Source organism: Myodes glareolus, chromosome 11 (genome assembly GCF_982192425.1).
Source record: "Myodes glareolus chromosome 11, mMyoGla1.1, whole genome shotgun sequence".
Taxonomy (NCBI): Eukaryota; Metazoa; Chordata; class Mammalia; order Rodentia; family Cricetidae; genus Myodes; species Myodes glareolus.
The window spans coordinates 35,431,885-35,454,544 of NC_142036.1; the positions used below are offsets into that span (position 1 = coordinate 35,431,885).

The 22,660-nt window shown below is 41.6% G+C and overlaps 1 protein-coding gene across 1 annotated transcript in view; it reads right to left on the reverse strand.

Annotated features, from left to right (window-relative positions):
• Tshr (thyroid stimulating hormone receptor) overlaps window positions 1-22,660 on the reverse strand; it is a 126,288-nt gene that overhangs the window by 32,322 nt on the left and 71,306 nt on the right. Inside the window, exons 2-7 of the mRNA XM_087911589.1 lie at window positions 20,559-20,630; window positions 14,375-14,449; window positions 11,125-11,199; window positions 8,673-8,747; window positions 5,801-5,878; window positions 2,740-2,808 (exon numbers count right to left, since the gene is read on the reverse strand). Of these exons, the coding sequence (XP_087767715.1) occupies window positions 2,740-2,808; window positions 5,801-5,878; window positions 8,673-8,747; window positions 11,125-11,199; window positions 14,375-14,449; window positions 20,559-20,630 (444 nt within the window). The remainder of the gene's footprint in view (window positions 1-2,739; window positions 2,809-5,800; window positions 5,879-8,672; window positions 8,748-11,124; window positions 11,200-14,374; window positions 14,450-20,558; window positions 20,631-22,660) is intronic.

Sequence of the window (22,660 nt, forward strand, 5' to 3'; positions counted from 1 at the left end):
AGCCCTGAAGTGTTCCCATCCCAATACTTCTTTTCTTTATTCCTTGCTTGTCTTTTAACCTTTATCAGGACCCGAGAGACACAATGATGCTCCTCACCAAACAGCTTCATCTACACAGAAGGTTGGCAAACTGTGATGTCTCGTGTGGATTCTGCTGTTGCCTACTACAACGGCAAATGACACGTTTGTGTGTATTCACGGGTGAGGCTGCGCATGTGCTATAACACAGGTGTGGAGGCCCTACGACCACTTCAGGTTTCGGTCCTCACCTGCTTTTTCTGAATCATGGTCTCTGGTTTACCGCTGTGCATGCCAGCTAGCTGGCCCACAGGCTTTCATGGGTTATCCTGTCTTCCCTTCCTACCTCGCAGGAGTGCTAGGATTCCCAGTGCATGGTACCATGCTGGGTTTTATGTGAGCTCTGGGGAATTGAACTCAGGTCCTTGTACTCACATGGCAAGTGCTTTACCTACCGAGTGATCTCTCCAGCCTGACCCTTTCTGTGTGTGTGTGTGTGTGTGTGTGTGTGTGTGTGTGTATGCCCACGCATGCGCGTGCGTGTGTGGATGTATGCACGTGCATATGTGTGATGGCTTTAGAATCAAAGAAGAAAATATTTGGTGGTATTTGCATAATATTAGATGCTGATCTTTTAAAAAAACATAGGATACATTTAGAGAAAATCATGCTGATTTCTCCAAGGAAGGAGGCCAACATCTTTGGCTATTCAGCACTTGGATATTTTCTGGCGGTTGCTAATTTTGTATAGGATAAGTTTCCTTCTGATGTACTTTGATCCTTGGTGTAGCTGGGCTTGTATCGATTCCACAAGAATGTAATTTCCGTTGTGAGCAGGTTGCACGTGGCTTTTGCTTGTCTTTGCTTTGCCAGTGGCTCTCACAGGGCTTTGCAGGCACTCGGTAGCTAGGCTGAGAAGTAAATGAAGGGCTGTGTCGATTAGTGCAGTCAAGTGTAGACAGAACGAGGAGCGCTCCAGTTCTGTAGATGGCTTTTTATATACAAGAATTTATGTATCCTGTAGTGTCTTTTAGAACTTTCCCGATAACTATGTTAAACTATAACTGAAATCAGACCATAACAACCCCGTCCTACCAAACAACAAACAGAATGATATCTTCCTCTAATGGAGATTAGAAAGAAGACCTAAAACCCAAGAGCTAGACTCCACCTTGACAGGACGCAGAGAATCTTGCATAACTATAAAAAAAATACAGAACTTGGGGATACAGAGATGGCTCAGGGGTTAAGAGCACTGGCTGCTCTTCCAGAGGTCCCAAGTTCAATTCACAGCACCCACATGGTGGCTCACAACCATTTATAATCTGATCTGGTGCCCTCTTCTGACATGCAGGCAGGATACTGTATACAAATAAATAAATCTTTTAAAAAATTCAGAACTTGTTACCACTTATCTTTTAAAATGGAATTATTACAGAACCCAGTGCTTATCCTGCAAAGAACCCCAAGCACTTCCTCTCCATGTGTGCCCTTTCCCACCTAGGCCCTCTGCACATAGCTGGACAGCTAGTTTACCTAAAATGTAGTCCATGGGCTACAGAACCCAGCATTAGAAATACAGAACCCCCCAGCCCAGCCCAAATTTACCGAATCAGACTATGTATCTCACAAGGTCCTTAGTGGCGTGCACGCCTAATAGTATTTGAGAGGTAACTTAGTACACAACACGTTTAGACTCATAAGGCCTTCAGGTTTTGCCATGATCAACTATGTAGGAATGTTTTAAGGACGGGGAATTATAGAATCACAAAAAGTAGTAAGTAATACCTTACTGTAAGAAATGAGCACCTAAGTTTGAGGGGAAAATACTAGATAATTTGGAATTAAAAATATAGCCGGGTGGTGGTGGTGATGCACGTTTTTAATCCCAACACTTGGGAGTTAGAGGCAGATGGATCTCTGTGAGCTCATTGCCAGTCTGGTCTGAGGTAGTTCCAGGACAGTCAGGGCTATACAGAGAAACCCTGTCTCAAACGGAAAACAAAACAAGCAAATAAAAATATATAACTGCTAAAAAAAAAAGTGTTGCAACATCAGGAGATGCATTTATTTAATTGGAGAATTATTAATTTTTTGAGTGGCAAATGCAAGCAAATTTCTAAGTTCAAGCCAGTCTTGTCTACATAGCTAGTTCCATGACAGTCAGGGTTACATAGTGAGACCCTGCCTCAAAACAAAATAAAAAAAATAAACAAAGCAAAGCAAAATTAAAAACTAAAAGAAACAAACAAAAAGTATTGCAAGACAAATAAAATGTATGTCTTGTTTTTAAATTTTGTTGTTTTGGGTATCATATGTCTTTTAAAAAGAAAAAAATCATGTCAAAACAAAATAAGCAAATTTTTCCAAACATCTTTGGGTATAATAATACTCTTTACTTTGTGTAATAGCAGATTACACACACACACACACACACACACACACACACACACACACACACACGAACATACCTATGTCCCTGTAAGATAACTGATGATGATAGTATATGTCTTCATTTTATTGAGAATGAGAGCTTTGGAATTTAGGACTGGGACCAACATTGTGTCCATTTCTGATGGCCCTTGTCAAGTTCCTTTAGTATCACTTTCAAGACTTGAGATACTTAAAATAGATCCCAACAGAATTCAGACTCTCTGGATGGTCCTTCAAGGGGTGAGGTGTGGGGAATGGTGACAGTTTCCATGGTTACCCTAAACTTACACAGCATCCAGCTTTGTCCCATTGAAAGCATGTCCTTGAACTGAAGTAAATCCATTGTTGTATAGTTTCCTAAAATCAAGAGAAAGAGGGAGAGAGAAAATCAGTGGCCATGTAGCTAATTGATAGAGTACTCGCCTAGCACATGTAAGGCTCAGGGTCACAGGATCCCCAGAAATAAATAAATAAGTAAATAAAATCGATGACCTGCGGGATATGTGTTGTTCCTTTTTAAAATAGTTGGTCTTCATCTCTTTTGTATCAGAAATGTGCATAAAATTTCACTCATCATCCATATGCATTCTTCAAGACAAAATCCCTCATAGTATGCCTTGTTTGGGACATAAGATGTTTCTAAGTTTGAAACCTAATTCTCCGGACTTAGGGACCTGTGAGTCAGCCTTTCTGCAGAAGCTATTTTTTAAGTATGTGCGTGTCACACGCACATGCGTGTGCACATTCATGTGGGTGCAGGTGTCCATGTAGGACAGAGAGGGTATTGAATCTTGTAGAACTGAGTTATAGGAAGCTGTAAGCTGTCTTATATGTGTGCTGGAATCAAACTCAGGCCCTCTGCAAGATCATTAAGCACTGTTAAGCACTGCTGAGCCATCTTTCCAGCCCATAGACTCTTTTAAAAAATGTGTACATATTAAAGGGAAGGGAGTTTCAGATGACATTTAAGTTTATGTCAACACTAGAAGAGTTACAACAGTTTTTAAAGAGGACCAGTTGAGAAGATATTCATCTGAATGCATAGACTGTCATTTTGTCCCCATCTCTGTCTCTCTCTTAAAACATCTACTTGTCTTTAGAGTTTAACCATAAACCAAATACTTCATGGTTATATCTGGAATTAATTTGAACCTCATAGATGAATTTTAAAAAGTAGATAGACCATGCCCCTTTGTGGCAATTTTTTTGAATGTTTTAATATCTATTAAATTTTACCTCGATTCCCAGAAGCCAGCCTCAAATGTTACCACCCCTGCTTCCTGGTGAAATCACAGAGATATGGGAGTGGCTTGCCAAGAACTTGTTAGTCTAAACTTGTTAGGGTTCAGGATCCTTGACCTCAAATCTTCTCGTCTACCAAAAACACACCTCTGCCGGAGAAGGGAACCCAGTCTTTGGAACTCCAAGCTGTGCAGCACTCATGGTTATTGGTTGTTATTGGCACAATGAAGCAACAGGCCCCAGGAACTCTTCAGGTAGGGGTGAATTTCAATAATAATTTTAATATACTACATATGGACTTGATAGAACAATAACTACAGAGGAGACTCCAAGATTACAACCAGGCCTGGCTCTGTCACTTAGTAGCTGGGTGATCCTGAGACTCTCACATCCTCCTCCATACTATTTTAGTTTCTAGAAATATGATGCTAATGCCTCATTGCAGGTTGCTAGGGAGACAGAGTCACTATATCTAATAACGATGAGTGCTTAAAAAATGACCATCTTAAAGGAGAACACTAAAATTTGAATCCATTCTAGATAGCTGTGAGAAATTGAGGAATAATCTCACGGTTTTGTTGTTGTTGTTTGTACATATTTTTTAAATGGCTGAGTTTATTTGTGGTTCCTAAAGGATTATAGGTGTGGGCTGCAATCCATTTCCCCGGGACTCAGGTCCAGAGAATAAAAAATGCTGATGGATGGGTCCTCTTTTCCTAAACTGCAACTCTTTTGCAAATATGTGAAAAAAAATGCACTCTTTTATGTTTTCCAAATTCGTCCTTGATGGACAGGGGAGATGGGTCAGCCAGTAAAATGTCGACCACACAAGCACAAAGTCTTGAATTTGGATCCCTAGAACACACTTAAAGCATCAAGTGTAGTAACATGTGCCTGGAACCCTTGTCCTGGGGCAGTGGGGGGGGGGTGGACACAGGTGGTGTATGCTTCAAGTTCACTGGGCAGACATTCTAGCTGAATCGATGAGCTTCAGGGTCAACCAGAGACCCTGGCCCCAAGAATATGAGTGGAGAGGGATTGAGGACAAACAATGCCCATCTGTAAGCCTCTTCAATCCATGCATATATCTGCATGCATATGTGCATATACCTACATGGACAAGTAAAACACCACATGCACATACACGCATGCATGCACACACACACACACACACACACATGCACATACACACTAAAAAGTGTTCTTGATTTGAGTTATGGTTAGCGACTAAATAAAACTTCATGGAGAAATAGGTCCCGAGAAATGCAAATGGCAGAAAAGGGAAGGAGTGGGGACACGGGCAGGGACTCCGCTGTTGGGCATTTTCCTTGCACATTTAAGGTTTTGAACTTGATTGGAAGGAAGGGCTTTTATTAGAATATTCTTTTCAAAAAATCACCCGGACAGATAATTGACTAATTCAGGCCAGGCCAACACTATATGGACAGAGCAACATTTCCCCCATCCTTCAGCATGTACTTTTGAATAACCAAAGGGCAGGTCATGACTTCTGAACAAAAGCACTATGTTTTCTATTGAACAAGCAGTTATCGGAGCTGTGGCATAGCTTGTGATCTCCGAGCGAAAGTGTAATCGCAGACCACGAAAAGCCCTCCGTGGCACCACTTGCTAGTCAGTGATCCTGAAAGTCACGTTTACTCCCTGGCATTTCTTCCTGAATAGAACCAGGCTATTTGGATATGGGATGAGGTACCATAAAGCCGACAGGCCAAATCTGATCCACACTATGGGACTTAAATGGGACGCAGACTTGGCCCCCTGACTTAGGGATGCGTTTGGCTGCCTTTGCTTTGCAGTGCTGGTGGCTACAAGGCAACGTGTACACCTACCTGGCCCTTCTTGGAACAAATGACCAACCCCTGCCACAGAGACTAGGCAGTTCTTATTACCGCAACCTGTTTGAGGTATGCCGAATATCACACCACAAGGCAACACTCATCTGTGTGAACCCCTTCCAGATACAGAGTATACATTATAAGGTGGCATGACTTCTGTAAAACTCAGACACAGTTTTAGCCAGAAAAGCCATGGCAATAGCCTCAGATAAAAGTCAGGTGCTGGCAAGAGTGACACCGGGAATACTCACAGGGTCAAGGTTTCATTGCATAGTCCCTGAAATGCATTTTCAGGAACTGAAGTCATGTAAGGGTTGTCTGTGATTTCCCTGCAAGAGAAAAGGACGAAAACAGTTGAGAGAAGACGCTGGAAATGGGTTCTTGTTGCGTGTGTGCACTTCAAAGGACCGGCCGTAAGGTATCTCAGCTTTTGCTGTTTCTTTGACCTGCTTCTAAGCGCTGGTGGCCATATGAGGTAATGAGAGCTGCTCTAGGTGGATACACATTCGGAGTCCAGTCTGCATCAAGCAAACAAGCTCCAGTGTGAGCTGAGGTCTCTGCCTTACTCCTTATCTCAGAGCAGATGGAGCTCAGAGACTTCTAAATCTGTCACACGATGTCCATAGCAACTAGAATTTTCTCTGTCAATAGAAGGACCGGGGAAAGGAAAAGGATCAATGGATTTCATGAGGATCATTAGAAAGTCTTCTATTTGCAAAATGCTGCCAGGTAGGTGTTCCCAGAGGGCTGCTTATGTTTCAACAGAGTTTAGCTGCAGCAAAGAAACATGCACATTTCTTTTTCCTGGAAAAAAATATTAAAAGTTTGCAGTATGCCAGGCAGTGGTGGCACACACCTTTAATCCCAGTCCTTGAGAGGCAGAGGCAAGCAGATCTTTGAGTTAGAGGCCAGCCTAGTTTACACTAGTTCTAGTGAGTTCTAGGACAACCAGGGCTACACAGAGAAACTCTGTTTTTAAGGAAAACAGGGAGGGAGAGAGAGAGAGAGAGAGAGAGAGAGAGAGAGAGAGAGAGAGAGAGGGAGAGAATCATTCTACACTTTGCTGACCCTGCAGTGCATACATACTTTTTCATTTGCATGATTAGGTAAGACAGCTGGTCTACACCACCGCTCTTGGAAAACAAAAACAAAAACACCAGACAATCAATCAAAAGCATGACCTGATTGCTCTGTGATGCTTGGATTACACACTCATTTGGGTTTTTCTAGTCCTTTGTTTCACTGTTCATTGAAACAAAACAAAACTTCCCTTTATATTTTGAGTGAAGCAGGTATAGAAAAGTGAAAAGCTATCAGAAAACATGAGAAATAAGGTATCACTGTTATCAGTAACTCCCTCCCTCCTTTGGCCATTCCCCTCAGAAACCGTTTGATCATTTTTCCCATTTAAAAATTAAATGTGGGTGGGAGAGTCTTGAGACAAGTCTGTGGGTAAAGGCACTTGCTGCCAAGGCTGACAACCTAGTGTGATTCTGAGAACCAACTCCTGCGTGTTGTCTTCCAACCTCCACACTCATAAGATACATACATACTAAATAAATAAGTGTAAAACATGAAATAAAACAGGCTAGGGATTATTCTGCCTAAGTGTGGTGGGGAGAACCTCCCTGAGTGTGGTTGGCACCATTTCATGGGTTGAATTTGGAGTCTCATGGGAGTAGAGGAAGCCCACAGAGTTGCAAGGAAACAAGGGCGTGTTTGCTGTCACTTAACTCTTGACAGTGGGTGAGAGTGATCAGCTGCTTGACTGCCTGCTTTGGCTTCCCGGAAATGATGGCCAGTAACTTGAAACTGTAGCCAAATAAATCATTTCCTTCTCAGTATGTGTGCCTCATGCCCATGGAGATCAGAAGAAGGTGTAGGAACTCCTGGAACTGGAGCTACAAACCATTGTGAGCTGCCACCTGGCTGCTGGGATTTGAACCCGGGTCCTCTGCAAGAGCACTTGAGCTCTTAACCTCTGAGCCATCTCTCTAGCCCCCTCGCCACTCTTGTCTTTTGACAACAGAAATGAAATTATAACAAGCGTAAACCTGAAGAGTTGGCTTTCTTCCCTCTCTCTAATTCTCTCCCCAAATTCTCTTTTGAACCCTGTCTTGGTTTCTACTGTTATCATGAAACACCATGACCAAAGACACTTGGGGAGGAAAGGATTTATTTAGCCTGTGCTGCCATGTCATAGTTCATCATCAAAGGAAGTCAGGACAGGAACTCCAGCACAGCAGGAACCTGGAGGCAGGAGCTGAGCTGAGGCCACGGTGGAATACTGCTTACTGTCCTGCTCCTCTTGGCTTGTTCAGCCTGCTTTCTTACAGAATGCAAGGCCACAGCCCAGAGATGGCCCCACCCACAGTGGGATGGGCCCTCCTCCATCAATTTCTTATTTAAAAATGCCTTACAGGCCTGCTTACTGTAAACAGAGACTGCTCATTCGTTTCCTGGCCACCCAGACCCAAATAATCACACAGAAACTCTATTAATTACAACACTTTTGGCCGATGTCTCAGGCCTATTTCTAGCTAGCTCTTACATCTTAAATTAACTCATTTCTATTAATCTATGTATTACCACAGGGTGTAGCCTACTGGTCCTGGTGTTCCAGCATCTGTCTCCTTGGAGCTACGTGGCATCTCCCTGACTCTGCCTACTCTCTCTCTATAGCTCCGTTTGGATTTTCCACCTGGCTTTATTTTGCCCTTCCATAGGCCAAAACAGCTTCTTTATTAACCAATGGCAATAAAACATATTCACAGTCTACAGAGGGGTGTCCCACATCAGCATTCAATCTGACTTTATGGAGACATTTTCTTAATGGAGATTTTCTCTCTCAGATGAGGTTAGCTTGTGTCAAGTGGACGTGAAACTAGCCAGTCCACACCTGTTCCAACCCAGCTTCCTGCCACCACCATTCTACACAAGCCGTTGTGTGAACCACAAGTGGCCCACAGCTTATCAGTGGCGTTCCTTACTTGTGCCTCACTCTACCCTTCAGCATATTACCCTGCTTACTGCTTTTTCTTGGAATCCATTGCTTTTTCTGGCTTCTACTGCCATGACTTGCACCCCAGTTCTTGCCAAATATTGCATGGTGAACTTACTTACAGTATAAAGAATACATCAGTTGAATAAATTTTGGTCAGGTCAGGGAATATTCTGAGTCCAGTGTTGAAAATGCCACTATATTAAAAAAAGAAGAAATGAAAGTTTAGATATCAATACCTAGGAAGTATACTGTAATGGCTGAAATCATGAGACTAGGAGGTAAATCCCAAGTCCTCCACCCAATACCTCATGACTGTGCTAAGTGCTAACCCTGACATGAGATGAAATTTTTCAAAGCATAATTTAATCCAGTCAATAGTAGTGATATCTATGGCCTGCTTAGAACTATATGTTGATTATTTGAGCCCAATGAGATTCCTAGAAATAGAGGAAGAAACAAGGGAGAGGAGAGGAGGAGGTGGAGAGAGAGAGATATTTCCCTATTTTAATTGGAAGACGTTGTATATGTGCTTGCGCAAGTGGTGTGGTGTCTTTGTATGTGTGTCTCTCTCTCTGTGTGTGTCTGTATGCGTCTGTGTGCGTGTACATGCATATTATGTGTATGTTGGGGGATGGGCTGTCCGAGGCCAGTGGAAGAAGAACACATGACTATCCAGCTCCAAGTCAGCTTTCCTGTTGTTAGTTCTACATTGTGTCATGGCGGTCCGTGCCATTAATCCCAGCACTCCAGAGGCAGAAAAATCTCTATAAATATGAGGCCAGCCTGGTCTACATAGTGAGTTCCAGGACAGCCAGGACGAAGCAGAGAGGCCCTGTCCCCTCCATACCCCCCAAATCTGCATCCTACTGCATTATTATTTTGCTAAGAGTTCCTTTTCTGCAGTAACAACCCTGTGGGTATACAGCAGTCTTTAACCAACACTCTCAGGAAAAAAGGAAAATCTGAAAGATGATAGCTTCTCCTTCCATCAAGGGAAAAGTATGTCAAGATTAAAAGATGTGTGAAACAGAACACGAACACAAAAGTTTGAGGCTCCGAATGCCTCCAGGATTTAATTCCTTTGACACTTTCCCCAGCTACAAGAACAGAGCAGAGGAAACAAAGTACATTTGGAATGACATGGTACAGACCAGGGGAGACTTTGACCCGACCTAGCTCTTCTAGTGGGAAACAATTCAGGTTTCCCTGAGACATGTTCAAAGGTCATTCAGCCTCGACGCCTTCTAAAGAGAAAGGCGTTGGACTGAAGAGGCAGCAGGAGCCATAGAACTCAAAAAGGAATAAAGGGGATGATCCAGAAGGAGAGAAGTGATGTTCCATGGGTGTCTATGAAATATAGCAGCAGTTCAGCCGTGATTGGGGGTTCGTGAAAAAGAGAAGGACAAAAAGGCCAGAGAGTTCAGTGGAGGCCATAAATGTTGGATTAATGAGACTGGAACCTTGACCTCTCTACTCTCCAAACCCACTAAATGACTCCTTTTCTTCTTTGATGTCTTCCTTAATTGCCTGATTGACCATCCACTAAGTTGAAAGCAAGTCCATAAAAGGATCGACTGCCTTGGCCCACAAGAAGCCTTTAAGTCGCACACGCCATTAGATGTGGAATTTCCCTTTCCCACTCCTGTGACATGGGGCTGTTTCCAGTTCTCCCAAGTGGGCCATGTGGTTTCATGCTTCTATCTTTATCCTGGTACCCTATCCGTGTAAGGCCCTTTCTAACATAATGTCTCTGTACTTCTTGAATACCTTCTATTCATCCTTAAAGACTTCCCTCTTAAAACTTTTATTTTAAAAGTCTGGATGAAAATGAACTATATGTTAATAGTGATTATTTCCAGGCACAGGGTTAAAGACTGATTTTTATTTCATTGTGCTGGTTTTTTTTCCCTAATTTTTAAAATTGCATTTGAACAGGAAAGAAGGCTCCTCCAGCTGGTGTGTAGAGGGCTTTGGGTCAAATATTCACATCCATTTAAGACATTTTCCTAGACTATCTACTGGGTGATGGGCAGTAAGGATGAAATAGAACCAAAATGCCCCCTGCTCTGATAAAGTTTATGGCCAGCTCATAAGTCATTGCCAAAGTCAAGTAGAAGTGTGTCCCTTCTGTACTGAGACTTTGCTTTTTGAAATTTCTGATTTTTTTTGTCAATAAACATAAATATAAAATTGTTTCCAAACATTGACCAGTTGGCTCTCAGGATTTTGTTTTGTCTACACTTAAAGACCACATATATATATTTTACTATTTCCTTCCTCCTGGTTCTGGGAGCAGCTCTTTGGTCCCAGATCTATGTGCTGACTTTTTGGGGTAGGCTTTAAACGTGAGCTGTTCATGTGGTACTTTGTCCAATGGGGAAGGTGAAAAGTCACAGGAAATGATCTGATTTGCCATACGCCATTAAAAATGATGCTAGACAATATCATCTTAGGGAGCTTCTTGATAGACAATATCATCACAACTCTAAAACACACACACACATACACACACACAGATACACATACACACGCTCACACACACACCCCAATAACGAAGGAGTCAATACTTACAGGAATTTGAGCAAGGGCAGCTCTGTTAGTGCATCAGGGTCTATGTAAGTTAAGCTTCTGGTGTTGCGGATTTCTCTGCAAGAGTTAACGAGAGCGCTGTCAGCAAAATGCAACCCTTCCACTCTTTACTAAAGATAAATCAAGTTTAACAAAAGTTCATGAAAAGATGAGGATACATTTATATGGCAAGACAGAAACTCTGTGTCCTTAGTCACTGATTCCTAGCTCCTCTCCTGGACATGATTTCCCTCATGGACTTGGTCTCAGTCAGTTTGAACTTATGGACCACCTTTCTCTTAACTGTAGTCTCAAAGCTTTGTTTGTCTGTTGTTTTGTTTCTTATCTTCCCTGCTTTCTTTTTAGATTTTGGTAGAGAAGAAAACCCCTCCAGCGGTTTGGCAAACAGGTGAGCGCAGACGTCTTTATAGAGACAAGAGCCAGTGATGTTGCCATGACGGTGAGAACTAGAGGGGTAAGCTAGTCAATCATGACAAATGACGGTGTTGCAGAAAGGACCAAGAGTCTGTTGACTGCAGTTTCAGGTGAAAGGGACAGAAGGAGCCTAAATGGCTTGCTTGGGCTTATTTTGTGATGCCAATAACTTAAGACTCAGCATATGGGATATGTTGTGATATCATATACGTTTGTAACTTACATAATTAGGTTCATGCATTCACTGATCAAGGATATGTAGTTAACATAAGTGTCATAACAACTGTTAAACCTGGGCTGTCACTAGTAAAGTTGAAAATTTGGCACACATGGATCGGCTAGAAGAGGTTCATAGCACTCTCTATGCTTACAAGGAAAGTCAGTAAGAACCCACTAAGGTCTGTAGTCTTTTGTTCTGTAGATGTCCCCTGAGGCTTGGCCACCAAGAGCATTATTGTGTCCAGTCATCCGTGCTATTATTTGGAAAGCTTGGAATCTGATCATTGTAATTCTTAAGAGGCTTTGTTCTAGGAGGATTATTTGTGGAAAGCTTTCAGCGGTAGGATACATCCAGTACTTCATGAGAGCCGGTAGAAGGAGGAAGTGCTGCTATTGTCTGTATTTATGGATGAGGAAACTATGACTCAAGGGACCTTATCCAAAGTTATGTGGCCAGAGGTGACAGACTCAAGATCCTACCGCAAGCCTGGCTATTCAGCAATAGAAGGAAGGAACCACAGATCTGTGCTACAGTGGAGATGAGCCGCATCTCACAGACACGAAGAAATGAAAGAAGTAAAGCACACAAAGGTCACTTACTATATGCATCCATTTATAGGAAAGGTCCACGTAAGACAAAGTTGTAGCAATATTTTAGAGCAGGATCTGAGGCAGAGCACAGTGGTCTAGCAAGTACTTAGCAGGCATAGAGCCTCAGGTTTGATCCCTAGCACTAAGGAAGAGATGGGGGGAAGGAGAGGGGAGAAGAGGGGGTGAGGAAGGAGAGAGCGAAGAGGAAAGGAGAGGAGAAGAGACAAGATAAGAGGAGAGAGGAGAAGAGAAAAGAGGAGAGAAAAAAGAGGAGAGAAGAAGAGAGGAGGGGAGGGGAGGGGAGGGGAGGGGAGAGGAGAGGAGAGGAGAGGAGAGGAGAGGAGGGGAGGGAGATCTGGCAGAAAAGAGAAAGTTGAGATAAACTACAAATATCCACAATGATACTTTTGTCCTTGATAGTAATGTGTATTCTAAAACTGGATTGTTATGATGATCAATCAGCAAGTTTCCAAAAATTATTGAGCCACGGACCTACAGTGTGTGAATTTTGTGATCTCGTTAAACAATTAGGCTTAGTAACAGTTTCAAATGTGGTTATCACTGGATTCTAGCTGAATAAGAGAATAAAGTTACAAGCTTTACTGCAATGGGACTCATAGTAGGTGACCAATCACATGACTGTTTCAGTCCCTGGTAATTGTCATTGTAATTCCCTTCACTCACAGACAATAAGGAACACAATGTGTGCCTGTGAGTTTCTGAGTAAGAGATGAGTTAATTGAAAGAGTGAATTGATGTATTTGAAATTAATGAAAATGCAGGGCCCAGTTGTGGTACATGGACATGGCTATAATCCTAGCATGTGGAGGCCAATGTGGGAGGAATACATGTTCAAGACAAGCCTATAGCACATAGTTCTTGACCAGCCTGGATTATATAATGAAACCCTGTTTCGGCCACCCCTTTTCTACCTCAAAGCAAGGCAAGGTGTTTTATACCTATAATCACAACATCTAGGAGAATGAGGTGGGGGGATTGTTGTAAGTTCGAGGCTAGCTTGGGCTACAGAATGAGACTTGTTCTCAAAATCCTGAACCAAACCAAATCAAACCGTAACAACCATGAAAACCTTCCCAATCTCCAACAATCTCCTTAAAAAAAAAATCAAAAATAAAACAAAACCACATTAAAGAAATCCTTGGAGATAGTTTATTACATCGAAAGAAAGAGGACTGAGTGTTAGCATCCAGACCTAGATTTCTGCAAAACATTAGAAAGATACTTTCTTGTAACTCATGTAACAAAGCAAAAATGGGCAAGCACAGTTTAAACTTCTTAAGAAGCTTTTACAACTCCCAAATACTGTAATTCTGAATATTTTTGATGTCTCAAATTGTTCATTCAGATAATATTAGATTTTTTAAATCTTTTCTTTCTTTCTATGTTTGCACCAGTAAGACAAATTTTAATGTTTTGACAAAAATTTTAAATGTCACAAAGTACTCAAACTTTTCTCACTGATGGTTGAGTTTCTTCACCCAGTTCTGGTTTGTATGTTTTTAGGGTGCCAGGCTATCATGCAGAGCATGGGTTACCTGTATTTAAATTCCACAGTGGGTTTTTTTTTTTTTTGGTGCAGTCAAAACTATTTCTATTTACCTCCACATTTACCCCCTCTGCCTCTGTTCATTTTCTCAGTACAGAGTATATGGTTGGAGAGGCTCATCTTTTATTTTTTTCTAATCATTCACTGGAGCACTTCTTCTACTTTAAGTCTAATGTTGACAAGTTCTCAAGAACTTTCTTTGTGGATTTGGAGAGATGACTCAGCCTGTAAGGTCGCTTGCTGCCCAGTCTAATGACCTGAGTTCTATCCCCAAAACCCACTTGGTGAAAGGGAAGAATTGACTTCTGCAGGTTGTCTTCCAACCCCCACTTGCATCTTGTGGCACACCCGACACTGCCAAAATAAAATAAATCAATGTAAACGACTATTTGTAACGGTGGCTGTGATCTGGCTCTACTCAGTACTTTCCCTTGTACTTACATGTGAGTCATTTTGCTCAGGTTGTAGAAAGAGTGTGGCTCCAGCCGCTGCAGAGTTGCATCTATAGATAAATAGCTAAACATTATAGAAATAAGAAAGTAGGAAGTTAGCAATGGGTTCCAAACACTCTATTTTACTTTATCACATTGGCTTACACAGGCCATTGCAATGCATGTATATACTGTGCTATTAACATATCCCCCACAGTCCACTGCTCTCTCTTCTCTTGCTCCACCCCTTCCCCATTAGTCCCCTTGGTTCCCCTGGACAGCATTGCTTCTACCGGCCTACCATCTGTATATATGTGGCTTTATGTATCTACAAAGTCTAGGACCCATAAATGAGAGGACACTTGCAATATGTGTCTTTCTGAGACTGTCTGAATTTGCTTAACAAGACGGTCTTCAGAAGCTTTAACCCCCCTCCATTCTTTATGACTGAAATCAGTTTCATTGTGTCTGCAAACCACGTTTTCTTACCCATTCCCATTGATGAGTGCCAAGGTTGGTTCCCTAATTTCAGTAGTGTGAAAAGTGCTACAGTAAACATGGATGTGCAAGTATCTGTGATATAAGCACACACACACACACACACACACACACACACACTATATATATATATATATATATGCATGTGTTCATGTTTATACAGGCAAACAAGTGTATTTCTCTCTCTCTCTCTCTCTCTCTCTCTCTCTTTCTCTCTCTCTCTCTCTCTCTCTCTCTCTCTCTCTCTGTGTGTGTGTGTGTGTGTGTGTAGGCTTGAGGAAACTTTGGCTGTCATAACTCAGAATGCCACATCCACATTGTTTTTACAGACGAGGTCTCTTATTAGCGTGGGACACCTAAGTAGACTAGGCTGGCTGGCCAGTTGTCCCTAGATATGCATCCATTTCTACCTCTAGAGTACTGGTATTTATTAATATGTGCCACTACACCTCTATTTCAAACATAATTTTTAAATATCTTCTTTGTTAGAGCCTTCCCAAATCATGGACCATGAATAAAGCACATATGTAGTCTCTAACCACATTCCCTCTCCCCTCCCCCCACAAATCCCAGTATGTCTAAGACTTCCGAATCCTTTATGTTTCATTTCTCTGCAGGCCTCAAATGTCACTTTCTTCAGGAGTTTTCTACCAGTTTCCCAAAGACGCTACCATCACCATGATACACCATCACAGCAATATAAATTCACCTTTCATGGATAACCACAGTGCATCTCCCTAATTATTTGGGCAGCATTTGATTTATGTCATACCATTAAGCTGTCAGTCACCTAATGTGGAGGCTTGTGTCTGCTTTTGACCACCGAATTGTGTGTGTTCTCATAGTTCTTAACATTAAGCAGACTCCGTAAACACATGCTCAGTAAATACATGCTCAGTAAATACATAAATAAATATCAAAATCAGAAAGTGTCACAAAAGAACATTAAAGAGAATAAGAAGCATTTTTTAATAATGGGCTTAACAGCGTGGGGATAGAAATAAAATTTCCAAGGAACTAACGAGAGAACTGGCATTCTCCAGAGGGTGGTGACTACGGAGATGATGCAATATTCTGAAAATGTCTCCTAACTCCTAAGAAACTGGAAGCTTTGCTGGGCCTCACAGCCAAAGCTAACAACCCATCTTGAAGTCACTTAAGACGGCCAGCCTCCTGAGTACTCAGTCTCTTTGTTTAGCCTGCTTTGAAGAGGGCGGTGGAACAACCAACCTTACTTGCCATGGCTTTCCCATGGAATTAACTTTTACAACCTAAGCTAAGGAATAGCTGGAACCTTAAACTATGTGCTTTATAGTGGGGTGTGGTGGCACACATCTTTAATGCCAGCACTCGGAGGCAGAGGCAGGTGGATTTCTATGAGTTCGAGGCCAGCCTGGTCTACGAAGGGAGTTCCAGGATAGCACACCTATCACACAGAGAAATCCCATCATGAAAAACAAACAAACAAAAAAACCAAACACACAACAACAGAAATATTATGTGCCTTTCCTTGCCTTTGTCCTATAACAATGCATGTGTATTATTTGTTGAAAGTAGCAAATACAGAAGTTGAAAGCAATCTAAAATCTACCATAAAGGTTGAAGGCATCCATTCATGGATATTATTTGATAAACAATGTTTGTTTAGTTGGGTCAGCTGGGATCAGCTTGGGCCAGTGAGAATATCTTGTAAAACTCAGTTAAAGATTTTTATTGTCCATTCCTCCCCATGTGATGCCTTCTGTGCTGTTCAATAAAGATAGAGTGAAACCTTTTGTGAGAGAAAGACACACAACAGACACAGACACAGACACACACACACACACATACACACACACACCAGTCAGTGCAGGTAGGACGAGATTAAGACTAAAACAACAGACACACAGAGGATGGAAGACACTGAGCACATGAAGTCAAGAACACAAATCTGGACTCCTTTTGGTTAAATGGCTTCAAAGTGAGGAAACCATTTCTTTCATTTCTTTCCTGAATGCAACACAATGCATTACTGGTAATTAGAGATCATCACACATTCTCTCTTAAGACCTATATTTCTGATTTTGAATGAAACTGAAAAGTTCCAGGATTTGTCGTCAAATTGTTCAGCAAAATATCACGCAAATAAACGTTTTAGGTACTAAGAGAGGGGAAAAGACAGATGCTCCATTGCATGAGCAGTTGGGAATTTGTATGTAAGCTGTGCTGTTTCAGATGGTTTTGTCTAAGTCCCTCTTGCAACAAGAATAATCCACACAGATTCAATGCCCATCCCAGGATCATTGATTCAGGATCATGCAGACTGGGCCAAGCATTTATATTTTTTCAAAAGCTTTCTTGTTAATTTTTTTTGAATGACATTCTTCATAAGAGGGACATTAATTGTTAGGATCTGGGTATCTTTTTTTTTTCTTTTTAACAGGGTTGCTTGCTACTATTCTGGTAGCCCTACGCTGATTAGAATTATTTATTCTATGAACAAACAGCCTTTGACTTATCAGGTTTCCTAGCCCTTTGTCCTTTGTGACTAAGCAACAGTATGTAAATTGTTTTGATCCAAACATTATCTCAGAACACTTTTTACAGGATCGGTTTACTGTTTAGGGACCATAGAGAATTTTTCATGGGTGAGAGTGGAGCAAGAGTCATTCTGAAAGCTGGCCACTTACTTCCTTGTGCTTGCTTCACAGCCTTTACCCCACATTTCCTACTGAATTTTCAGAGAAGTTCCTTCTACCCACCACACTGAGCTGAAGTTCTGGTTTCTCTAACCTCAGAGCTTGCTATAGCTCAAATGTAGGAATTATTTATTCACCAGGACTGGAGCAATGACTTTATTTCGTCCCATTTTAAAAATAAGACACATCTCTTTATTGCTTGTAAATGTTAATCAATTACTATGATGACTATACAACCTCTTATAAAATTTAGGGTACTTTTCTCCTGTTGAAGCATTTGCCAGAGTCACTGGTGGAGATTTTTTAATTTACTGGGCGAACCTAGGGTCATCTTGGTGATCTCCTCTTGCTTCCTCTGAGATGTCTTACTGTTATTACTGTATGCCTACGCATCCCGCAGATATCTGTTGAACATTTACTTGATGCCAGGTATCTTTCTTGATATTGATAAAACAGATTACTTCCTTAGCTTCAAGAAACTCATAGAATTGGGAGATGCAGACTATCAGATCGGATTAGTCCAGCAAGTATTAAGTGCTCTGAACGGTACAGGAGATCTTAGGCTGACGAACCCAGTGCGGGCTCCCTGGGGAATGCCTCAAGGAGACTTTCAAATCTCCATGAGTATTGTGTGTTTATCATTCACCCTCCTCCTCCTGCCTATTCTAGGTTATATAATATTTCGAATTCTGATTGTTCACCACCAGTCTTAGCAGACAAACTCTATTGAAAGCGTTGAAGCAGGAGATAGGAATTCCTTGGATCTCCCCTCCCCACCAATAACTTTCTTGTGACAGTGGAGAAAGGGACTGTTTTCTTACATCCCTAATTCTGCTTGGCTGCGATCCTTTCCCACCTCCTCAAGGACCACAAGCTCTTAAGGTTGTTCTTGCTTTGTCCTTTAGCATCTCCCATTCTACCGTCTTCATCGTGTGACTGAGACTGTTTTTAGAGACAGGATTTCCTGTGTAGTGCTGGTTATCCAGGAACTTGCTTTGTAGACCAGGCTGGCCTCTAACTCGCAGAGATCCACCTGCCTCTGCTCCCCCGAGTACAGGGATTAAAGGTGTGTGCCACCATCACTCAGTTTGAGACTGTTTTAATGACATCTAAGAACCTCAGTTTCTATTTACATCACTCCCCTGGGCATGCACGTGCCCACAGCGTCCAATATTCTTCATTATACCTTGCATTTCCCCGTTCTTGTACGCATTCTTTCTGTCTGAATAAGTATATAATTTACTTTACTATGTTTGGCTCATTATCTGTCTCCTCCCAGCTGAATATAATTTTAGAACAATAAGTGCTCATAGCCAAAGTGAAACAAATGCTTGCTGACTGAATAAAAAATGTCTCTATCATGTGTCTGCAGGAGAGGATGTCTTTCACATCCTTTACCTCCACACAAAATTGCAGAGGAGGCCAGTCACATTCTCCTCTGCAATTTTGGCGAACAACCAAATGTCAGAGTTCATTCTGGCTGAGAATCATTGAAACGATGCAACAGATGTTCAACACGTGGCCAGAGGTGGAATAAGTTGAGTTATGAACTGTACCGGTCACTCCTGGTGTTACTGGGTGTGTTTGAGCTCACCTGAACTGCCACCAAAAGAGACAAGTATCTCACTCATTTCATGTACAGACTATGGCAATGTGAAATTCCGAAAGTGTCTCTTACATTCTGAGACACTGGAATTGTTGCTGGACATCACAGCCAAAGCTGATAATACAACTTGAGGTCACTTGAGATGTAAGACCGCTAGGGTACTGTGCCTTCAGCCTGTTTCCTCTGCTTTTAAGAGAACAATGGAACAATCAACCTTACCTCACCTTGGATTTTTCATGTAGTCAACTTTTGCAACCCAAGCTAACCCATAGTAGTAAACTCAAATTACGTACTCCTCTATGCCACAATCCAGAAGAACACATGTGTGTTATTTGCTTAAAACAGCAAATACTAAAGTTGAAAGCAACTTTCTAAAACCTTCCTTAAAACTTTAAAGCATCCATTTATAGATATTGGTTGATAAACAATGGTTTTGTAGAACTGTTTGCTGTCTGGGTCAGCTGGGATCAGTCGGAGTTTGTGATTTGATCCTTGTAAAATGCTGTTCAAGATTTCTGAGAAGTATTCCATCCCTTTCCCGTGGCTGATTTCTATGCTGTCCGGAAAATACAGGGCAAAGTGCTTTGCGGGAGGAGAGAGAGACACGGAGACCCAAACAAATACACATAGCCACACAGCAGAACACATGGATGCACACAGATGGAAGACAAAGACACGGGGACAGATCAAGACAACCTTCAACCAGGCACAGATTCAGACCCAAGCAACAGGGAGACAGGGGATGGTAGACATGCGGAGCGTGAAGTACAAGTTTCAAATCTGAACTTACCCTGGGTTACATGATTTTAAGGAGGAAAGTACTTTTACTTCTTTCCTTAATGAAACACCAATTATTGGTGACTCAGCGTTGGTCACAAATCTGCACACAGATTTGTGATCATCAGTCTGACATGCAAGTTCCCTTTCTCATCTGTCCACATACCACATTTCTGTTTCTCAGGCTTAGAATTGTTTTAAATTCATGTTTAAGCGAGAGAAATCTCAAATGATTGGCGGCATTTGGGAGAAAATGTAAATGTTTGCATTGTATTAGTGGTGGAGGTGAATCAATAAAATTCTAGGATGAATGGGTAAAAGAGAGACACATAAATGTCTGGATATTCTCAACTAAGGTTTTTGTCACAACCTAAGATATATCAAAATACACAAAAACGGTGAATATGACATGACCAAAGAATTTAAATTTGCATTAGATTTAAAAGGTCCTAAAGGAAGCAAAACATGGAGGTGTAACTAAGCAGGTAAGTACTATATAAATAAATTTCAAATATGCTAAAAATGTGAATGTCATTGATTTATGCAAGTGTAATAGAAATTGCTTTTTCGACAGAGCACATTTAGAAAGCATGTCACAACAGCAAAGTTCTCTGTATATTAAGATAAGTACTTACATCCTGGAAATATTGGGCAGATTTGAAAACGCGAGACTGGGGATGGTCTTCAGGTGAGTCTCGATGAGCTTCCTAAGGAAACGACAGTCATGTGATTGGAGTCTTCATCATTAGTCCTTTCTAATTACTCACTTAATTACAAGAATATCTTATCAGAAGTGTTAAACACAAACAAAATCGACAAAGCCATCATGATTTCTCCTCCGGGAAAATAAGAACTGAGATTGTGATTCAGATGCGGAACATGAGTCCTCAAAATTCATCTGTGAACTGGATGTAGAGCAATATGCTTTCTCCACTATCACACTGCATTTGCTCACTGAAAAGGAACGTAGGGTGTCCCTATAGTATATTCATGAGAATGTCAGGTTTACTGTACTATGATGCTAACTGATAATCAGCCAACACTTTCTCAGAACCGTAAATCTTCTTTGTTGAACCTGCAAATTGAAGGTATGGTGGTGTGGGATTCCCCTCTGTATGCTGTGAATATCACTGGTTAATGAATAAATCTGCTTTTGCCTATGGAAGGGCAGATTAGAGCTAGCCAGGAAAACTAAACTGAATGCTGGGAGAAAGAGGGCAGAGTCAGAGAGATGCCGTGGAGCCACCGTAGAAGACAGATGCCTGAAAGAACCTTACTGGTAGACCACAGCCACGTGGCGATACACAGATTAATGAAAATGGGTTAATTTAAGATGTAAGAACTAGCTAGAAATACACTTAAACTATCTGTCAAATAATCTTGTAATTAATATAGTTTATGTGTGATTATTTGGGGTCTGGGCATCTTGGAAATGAATGAGCAGCCTCTGCCAACACTATGGTATCCCCCAACTTTCCTTTCTGGGGAACCTCATAAATAAGAAAACATCTTCAAATATCTCAGTATGAGTCTTCATCCAGGTATTCATCTTTTGGCTTTCTCTCTTCACATAGTGATTACTTGAATAGAGTCCCATATGGAAAAGATGTGCCCAATGTCCCAACTCACTTTGCAAAAAAAAAAAAAAAAAAAAAAAAAAAGCAATGATGTGTCCCATCTGCCCAAGTCTAGTTTTGTCCTTGAATTGGAAATCACACATCAGTCCTTACTAACTTACATATAGATAATAGATAACATAGTACATCTTCTTTTCCAGAGTACAGACATCATATTTCCCTAGGATCTTTATTTCTTCTCCCTCCCCTTCTTTTCTCCCTTTCTTCTACCTATGCTCACTTTGCACTACTTCCTTTGACAGTACTAGAAAAATATCTGTATCATGCTTGACCAAAGCACCAGCAGGCCAACTTAGTTTGTAAAAGGACTTAGGAACTTTAGTGACATGTGAGGGGGGTAGGTGAATGAACGAGATAGAGTTTTTACTCCTCAACTTCTGAGTATTTGTCTATGAGATCCAATGTTGCTTTAATCTTAAGAAATTCAAGCAGTGGTAGTGGAATATGCCTTTAATCTGAGCACTTGCGAGGCAGAGGCAGATGAATCTCTGTGTTGTAGGCCAGCATGGCCTACAGAATGAGTTCCAGGATGGCCCAGGTGACACAGAAAAACTCGGTCTCAATCCCCCCAAAACAAAAACCGAAACAAAAAGAGAGAGAGAGAGTGTGTGTGTGTGTGTGGGGGGGAGAATAAAGTCAGTGTTTGAGTGGCATCTTTTTTTTGTTGTTGTTATTTTTTAGGGAGGGAGGAAGGAAGACAGAGAAAGAGAAAGAAAGGAAGAAGGAAGGAAGGACAGAAGAAAAGAAGAAGGAGGAGGAGGAAGAGGAGGGAAGGGAAGGGAAGGGAAGGAAGGAAGGAAGGAAGAAAGAAAGAAAAAGCTTCATATGTGTTCTTGCTTATTTGGCTGGGGCTGGGAGAGAATTTCTAAGGATCCCAGGATCCCGAATCTGGTAGAGATGCCAATGTGGAACAGCAAGAACCAAGAGTGAAGAGCGGGCCATTCAGACACACAGTTAACACAGCCACGCACGCCGCTCTACGCTTGTGCCACCCAGAGCAGCAGCCTGAGGAAGAGAAGCTGTGGGGGGAAGCTGTGCTTGACTGAACTGAACGACGACTCCTAGAATCTCCACCTTCTCAGTGGTGCAGTCCGATCGGA